This window comes from Zerene cesonia, chromosome 18 (genome assembly GCF_012273895.1).
Source record: "Zerene cesonia ecotype Mississippi chromosome 18, Zerene_cesonia_1.1, whole genome shotgun sequence".
Classification (NCBI taxonomy): Eukaryota; Metazoa; Arthropoda; class Insecta; order Lepidoptera; family Pieridae; genus Zerene; species Zerene cesonia.
This window is the reverse complement of record NC_052119.1, coordinates 698,476-706,844: the sequence shown is the minus strand read 5'-3', so window position 1 is coordinate 706,844 and position 8,369 is coordinate 698,476. Positions and strand designations below refer to the sequence as shown.

Sequence of the window (8,369 nt, the reverse complement as noted above, 5' to 3'; positions counted from 1 at the left end):
CGCGAGGGGAGCGCGTGCGGGTGCGCGCGCACCAGTCGGGATGGTCGCGGGCGGCGCCGCTCGCCGCCGCGGCGCCCGGCCTGCTGGTGTGTGCCCATACTGAGAGGAAGATCAACTATCGGATACTGTTGCAGGTCAGCTGTTTTTAATGTGATCGTTGTTTTTTTGCAGTGGACTGGGTTTTGCATTTTTGGTAGGTTTTCATTTTTTTCATTGGTTTGTACTTAATGTGGTACTTCTAGTTTTTATTTTCTTTGCCCATAAATTATTTTAGGGCTCATATAAGATTTCATTTTTGATTTAAAATAACACAAGTTTAAATTGTGAATTAATAGTGAGAAAATACTTTTTTGAAACTCTTGTGTTTTTAACTCCACTGCTGTTTTTGAATTTCTTAGGAAACAATTAGCGATTACAGAAAGTTATGTTCTTTGAAATAGTTTAAATAATGTCATTAAGAATATTTAATCATTTTTAAACACAAAATTTAAAATTTAGATTTAATTCGAAGATACAGAACAAACGTCACTATGTTCACATAACTATTGCCCAGTTATATTACAACAAATGCACAATAACGTAGTTTTGCGTGCCTGTCTGAAATTTCAACATTATCTCCCATTTCTGAACAGATAAATGTAACATTGGTGCCATCACTCAATACAGGTGACCCTATCCGAGCTTTCCCCACAACTGACAAAAATCGTGACCCTCCTCCCGTACTTCATCGTGTATAACGACACGAAGAAGCACCTGCGCTACATGGAGGAGAACGAGGCGGCGGACCTCTGGCTGGACCTCGCGCCGCAGCAGTGCGCGCCCTTCTGGCCGCAGACGGACTCGCTGGCGATGCACTGCAAGTACAGGGACTCGATGCTGGTGTCGCAGCACTTTCCGATCGCCGAGAACCACTTTACAGTGCTGAGGATGGACAAGGGGGTGAGTGGGTTTCTATCGAATGTGATAGGGATAGGGATGTCCGTGTTGTGCAATTTTATATTTTATAATGTTCAGGATAAGTATAGAGACTGGGAGATAATTGATAAGGTTAGGAGTATAGATGCTTATGCACTCATTGATTTTCTATGCTATCGAGTTGATTATGGGATAGGATGATAAATTTAAGGATTGGGTAGGAATTAGAGCGATTATTAAAGACTTGATTTATTAATATCGTTCTTGGAAAATAAAGAGATATGTTTTTTTTGTTCAGAGCAAATATATTTTAAAAGGGGGTGTTCTTTATTAAGTACTAATATACTAATAATCTGACGTTTTATTATTGAATTGCAATAAAACTCGTAAATGATTAGAAAATCTTATGGATTTTGTCAGTTATTAGTGAAGCAATAATTGTTAACATTATAGGAAAATAGTTTATTTCTAAAATAAATTATAAACTAAAAAGTAACTCTATGAACACTAACTTATTTTCCGTTAAATATTTTCATCTAAATTATTTAAAGCTTTCATAAAATAAACTTATAAAATTAAATAAATAACATTTGAATCTAATTAGAATTTGCGTGTCGGCCTCAATGGTCTTTCTAAAGACAGAGTCCCATCGTCGTGCAGTGTATACGCGGTCCCCGTGGACCTGTGGGTCCAGATCTTGACAGCTTTGAGATGAGCATCGCTTTGCTGGGCTGATGCTTGTTTGGTTTGTACGCTGGAGTTCACGTTGAATGAATGTGGTGAAACTGCTGGAGGTACCTGATTCCTTGATGATGTTACCTGAAATAGATGGTTTACTGGTTATCTTTTTGTTTGAAGTTTGGTATTTAATTAATAATTATGTTTTAGTGAACATAATGATCGAAATGATGTGCTGAAAGTTGCAATAAGTTCAATGCTAAAATGCCTCTTTCTTATAGAATATAAATGAGCGATAATTAAATATGCGCCAAATGTAGTATACGCATTAAAATCCTTTTAGTCTTATCTAAACTTACCGTGTAATGAGGAACACTGTACGAATTAACCGTCTCTAACTTAGAATGATCATAATTCATTAATGGTAAGTCGGCGAAATTTTCTAATTTATACGATTGTGCCTGAACAATAGATGGCACGTTATTCGAATATGACGCAGCGTAATCTGTTTCCTCCCTTAAATTCTGCGGTCTAGGCAACTGTTCCTCTTTCATGCTGTCACTATCAGTGATAATAACGTCTTGTCCTTTTTGTGTGGCTTGTTGATATTCAAGTTTGTTAAAGTCTTTCTGAATATGACTATTGAGATAAGAAATCTGTTGACTTTCTTCTGTTTCCAAATACGGATTCACTTGATTATTATCCAGACCACTTTCAGGTGTTAACTGTACGTAATTTGGTGGATTAGTATAGTCTATGTTACTGGGTTTTTGATCGTCATTTGTAAACGGTATTATTTTACTTGGATCGAAATCTAATTCACTATTTTTGAACACATTCGTTTGTTCGTTCGATGATGGAAATCTTTCTGTATGTCTTACTTTTTCACCAGTAAGTTCGACAATTCTGTCTAAATCTTGTTTGGACAAATATTTAATTAGGTTTTGAAAGTCTTCTTCCCCCAAGCCTTCTTTGCGTTTACTAACCTTGTAAGGTGCGGGAGGTCCGGAATTTTTATCACCATCGTCCATATATCCGGGCGGAGGCGTGTATGAGAAAGGTCCTCGGATGGGATAGATCATGGGTGGTTTCCTATAAAATCTAGGCGGTGGGTTGGAGTAGTACTTCGCTCGTTTTATTCGCGTATAACCGCTTTTGCACTCATCACAACGGGAGAGACACGCTTGTATCGCACATAACACCAAAATCAGTTTGAACAACATTTTTTGTCGCCAATCGCCTGAAAACTGAGAGGCGGTGAAAGCTTACGGTACCTTATACGTGCGTGAATGAAAGTTGTGAATTAAGTTAGCGTACGAGTAAACACACACAGCCCGTGACATCCAGTGATGTAAATGTGTTGAATAATCGACTTTCGCAAATGACGTGTATGAGTTTTTGTGACCCTGTCAATTATTATGTTAATGCATACATAATATTGACCTACATTATATAAGTTAAGCTATTAAAAGTTGCAAAACTTACTTTTTATAAAAATATCTTAAATGGGTATTTCACTTCAAAGTTAGTTGATTTTTTTTATTGTTTTGGAAATGTTTAAACTATTTATTTTCTATATTATCGTGCTAGCTAATGTAACATTTTTTATTTAAGATTGCATGAATTTTTGTGAAATTATTTTTATAATTGCTATTTATTAATATAAATTACTTTATATTAAGTGTAATAGACAATCTATTTTTTGTTAAAAAGTATTAATCGATCACCATTGCCCATGAATATCCGTGAATGTTATTTGATAACCTGCCTCTAACTTTCCGCCCGCGGCTTTACCCGCGTAATCAAACGAAATGATAGTCAGTTTCGGGTTTTTCACCGCCTAATTCCCAATCCCGTGGGAGAAATACCATCCTACATCCTTCTCGGGTCTTAAACTGTCTCTGTACCAAATACCATCCAAATTAGCCCTGTAGTTCCTGAGAATAGCGTGAACTAACAAACTCTTCAGCTCTATATACTAGCAAGTATGGATTTTCCGCATTCCAGTCAGCGATCTGCGTAGAAGTGACGGGCGGCACGGACCGCCCCTACACGATCACCTTCAAGAACTACCGCGCGGGCGACGCGCCCGTACGGATCGACAATTTGTGCGAAGATCTCTTCCTGAAGTTACATCAGGTAGAGTTGAACTTAATTGTTTTGTATGCTAATTCAGATAGCATTATTTGTGAAAGACATAATGATGAATAATGTAGCAGTACGTGTGTGTTGTTATGTTGTTTTGTAGAGTACACCTCTACATAGAATCACTTTTGAAAATAAAAAACTGCAAGACGTGATTACAACTTACTAACTGCAATTTAATAACTTATTAACTTGTCATATTTTTTGTTAATTTCTAGGCAGATTCGGGTCAAGTGGCTCTGCTAAGTCCATACCAATCAATGCTGTACGCTTGGGACGATCCCTTAAAAGAGAGAAATCTTCTTTGGAATATCTATAATAACAAGGGTAAAGGTTTCTCTGCAAATTTCTCCCAAGACGGGTGAGTAAGCATTTCTCTTCCCTTATATAGCTTTTACTTGCTTATACCAAAATTCATCACCTGACATTGACATGACCTTAAATTAACAACGAAGAACAAAAAAAAAACAAAACTCTCTTTCATTGTTTCCCAGATACGGTGAAGAAAAAGTAAGCTTCCATTCAGTAAAACAGTCCACGATCGTAGTCACGAACAGTGTGACGTCAAAACTGTCTTCAACGCTAAAAAGACTGACTCCCAAGTCACCCGAACCATTATCATCCAGCAGTGACGACTCGGACGTTTCAGAGCAACCAGAAAACGTTCGCAAATCCAAGAAAATGAGGAAGGACAAAGTTATAGTTTACTGGATATCATACATGGATGGCTATCAGAGAGTATTTGCGCTGACCCAAGATGAACGACTAGCGTATCAATACAAAATGAGCATCTATGCCGAGAAGAGCAACTACGAAATCTACATGGCCCTATCCAGTGTCAGCTTATCCGTTTGCATCCAAACTGGGAACAGAGTCAAAGAATTGTCGTATATAAGCGTATCCGACTCCTTGCCGCGTTGGGAAGTGAACGTCAGCAACAAGTGGAAACAATTAGCACCCGACTTAACAGCCTGGATCGAAGACAACTACCAAGGCGACATGAAAAAGTGTCAGCTCAAAGAGTACATTAACATAGACCTGGAAAAGATGCAAATGACTAAGCCATTCTTCTCTGAACTACGTAGGACGTACAACCCAGGCGTCTGGCTCCAAATACGAAGATCGGAAACTTACACGTACTGTCATTTGAAGCTACAAAGGCTTCAAATAGATAACCAGTTGCACGAAGCTGTGTTTCCGTGTGTATTGTACCCAGCACCTTTGCCTTCACATTTGAAGACGAGAAGGGAAAAACCCTGTATAGAAATGGAACTTCTGAAGCAATATAGGCCATCTTTGAATCAAGATATTTACAAAAACTTAAAGATTTTGATACAAGAATATTGTGTGAATTTAGATAGGGGTTTCGTTAATCATGTATTTGATATATTGAATCAATGGAAGGTCGATGAAAAGCCTGCTGTAAGATTGCGTGCTGATTTAGCTCTTGTTCATATGCCGCTACCAGTGATCGCTATGAAGAGTCAGTCAAACGCTCAGAAGAATGTAATATTCGAATACGTTCACTTGTCTCCAATAAAGGTAGTGCTAAGTCTCTCGTCGAGAGGCTACTCGGGGGAAGATTCTGGGAGTCCGAGCAGGAAATTTGGAGGCCAAAAGGAAAATCGACCGAAACTGTTCAATAGCGATCTCTTGGAGTACTTGTTCAATTCGTGGGGTTCGTCGTTGTGTGACATGAAGGATGTCGTCATTAGGTGTGTAAACTTGTATATTTTTAATGATTTAAGTATTATATAGAAGTGCTTAAACAACTACCGATTTGAAAGTCTATATAATAATGCAAAACCTATCCCGATTGAATGCAATTTTAACAAATATTGAATTATGTATTTAAACTTATTGTTGCAAAATAATCATCCCTAGTAGTCGTTGTGTTCTAATTAAAAAAAAAAACAAAACTTCACAAAAAACATTTCAAAATTGTAAACAGTCACGTTGTCCACTATAGAATGAGCTACTTCGAGATGAGAAACGCTCCGGCGACGGTCCCATCTCTGCTGGACGCGGCCTCGCGCCACTACTGGCTGCAGCTGGTACAGCAGTTCTACGTGCTCGTGCTTGGCCTTAAGATACTGGGCAACCCGTACAGCTACATCGGTGACTTTACCAAGGCGCTGAGCCGCTTTTATGAACCTTATGCTGTGAGTGATAGAATTCAGTTTTTATTAATAATAATTGAGGCTTTTAAATATAATTGCATTTATGTTGACGTTTGTAAAAATTTAGCGTATTTGGATTGTGATAAATATAGGATGCAACGTGGTTATTTTTATGTCTTCGTCGGCAATGGAGCTAGTAGTTCACCTGCCCATGAACATTAGCAGAAGCGTAAGGTCAAAATGCGGTGTCTTAATGATGACGCCCCTGTATTAAAATAAAATGTATTTAGATATTGTAGAAATTTAAGTAATCTGTACGGGGATAACAAGACCTAGAATGACGCACGCACACATTTGTATAAATCAACCAATCAACGGTCTCGGTCGGCTCTGCGTGCATGTGTACATGCGACCTTGTGTACCGAACACAAAGTCTCACGCACACATACATATATGTCACCCTTCAGATCAGATGATTGTAATAAAGAATTAATTTGATTTGCTAGTTCAATTTTTCTTCAGAGGATCATATACTATAAGGCATTATACAACACAAATTTATCTCATCTAGTCTTCTTAAATATATCAACCGAAGGCCCGTATCCTTCCCACAGCCATCCCACTCCATTCCTTTAGTCCCACCGTTAATCAATTACTCATCCCTATTCGCTAAAACCGGACCACACACGCCTACCGGAATATGCAATTGGTCCATGAGTGGTTGTGATAGCTAACCACAAGATGAACAGATGAACCACCAGCTCAGTGGCTCGCTCTAGCGTGTAAAAGAGCTAACAGACGAACCGCTAGGGGTCGTGCGGGCGGCGCACGTCGTGCTGCGGCGCCGTGCTGAGCGGCGCGGCGCGGCTGCTGGCCAGCGAGCCGCACGCCACCAGCACGCCGCGCAAGAGTGGGAACACGGCGCTCGGTAATGTACTATGCGATTCGAGTTCAACTGAGAGCAGGATGTTTCACTGTCAACTGGTTTCCGCCATTCAGAATTAGGACATTTACAAATGATATAGTGATTAAAAGGAATAATTAAATGTACTAAAATGAATAAGGAAATGATTTATTCCTGTTTTACCCTAGGGAGCATTTCATCGGGATAAAAAGTATCCTATCACCCAAATCAGCTCATACAGGGTATGAGCAGAGGTCTGTTTACCAAATCTCATAAAAACTGTTCAGTAGTTTCAGCGTGATTAACGGACAAACATCCAAACAAACAAACTTTCACATTTATAATATTAGTGTGATTTTGTAAATTTTTCTTGTATTTCAATAACGGTTTATTTATAGTTTTTTATATCTATTTAAAATTTTAATATTACACATTAATTCGTTTTAATTAATACGTATGATGTCACAAAATGACGCAGAATCGGGCCTATTCTTATTTGAATGATAATATTATATATATTGTTTCAATCATTCATTCATTCATTAGATACTTACACATACACTAAATCACCAATTATGATATTAATAATTCAGTGTGAGATTCTAGAGTAAAACCAAATATTAAAAAAACAAATGGTGCCACTTATAGTAGAAAATACAGGACTCAAAAAATAGTAGTAGGAACACATTATAAGTAATTTTCATGAAACAAATTATTATGTTTGTTTATGTCCCTATAAGATTGTAAAATCTAACTCGCAAGATAACATACTGTCGGAAAATTGACTATTAAAAACGTATAAAAAAATTTACTGAAAACGAAATATTTTTCGTTAAATAGTTATGCGAATATATCGAAGTTCTATATTACGCACAGAATTTATCTTCCCAGGCGTTAAATTTCCGTGTAGTTTTTAAAACTCTATTTAAATAAACCGAACCCAACATCGAATGCCCATTTTATAATTTAACGACACACATAATTGAATTTCACATCGACATGCGTTAAATTGCGTATTCCAGATTTTTCGACAGATTACAATTTTATGGTAATAAGTTTAAGAGCTATTTATAACGTCAAAATAACTTTATAGGTAGTAACGAGATCATCGACGACCTACCAGAGGCGGTGATAGAGGCCAACAAGACGAACCCGGCGAGCGTCGCTCTGGCCGTCACGGGGATCATTGCGAGACCCACTTTTGGTTAGAATGATCATTATTCCCTACTAACATAATAAAATTATTAATCTCATAGTATTTTCTTGTGTTTATTTATTAATCTCATTTAATAGCTTCCACTTGTTTTAGGTATCTATATGTTTTTATAAGTATTAGGTCAAATAGGCAGAGTAGTCTGCATAAGTCGCAGAAGAAAATTCTCTCATAATTATTATAAGTGGAGCATTTTTAAAGTGATTTAAGCAATTTCGAGGCAAATTTTTTCCATTAAACTTAATTAGTTACATTTTAATAGGAAATTATTTAGTTATTTCAACTGTGAGTGCAGGGCGTAAGTTTGTCATTTCATTATTTTCTTAACACATATGGACTACTAGCTTTTCGCCCGCGGCTTCGCCCGCGTAGAATTCGCTTATATCGTAATCGC

General features: G+C 37.6%; 1 protein-coding gene across 1 annotated transcript in view; it reads left to right on the top strand.

Moving 5' to 3' along the window:
• Positions 1–8,369, top strand: part of LOC119834045 (vacuolar protein sorting-associated protein 13A-like) — a 24,818-nt gene that overhangs the window by 11,778 nt on the left and 4,671 nt on the right. The window contains exons 18-25 of the mRNA XM_038358322.1: positions 7–134; positions 667–939; positions 3,601–3,732; positions 3,957–4,099; positions 4,233–5,453; positions 5,708–5,900; positions 6,669–6,786; positions 7,856–7,966. Of these exons, the coding sequence (XP_038214250.1) occupies positions 7–134; positions 667–939; positions 3,601–3,732; positions 3,957–4,099; positions 4,233–5,453; positions 5,708–5,900; positions 6,669–6,786; positions 7,856–7,966 (2,319 nt within the window). The remainder of the gene's footprint in view (positions 1–6; positions 135–666; positions 940–3,600; positions 3,733–3,956; positions 4,100–4,232; positions 5,454–5,707; positions 5,901–6,668; positions 6,787–7,855; positions 7,967–8,369) is intronic.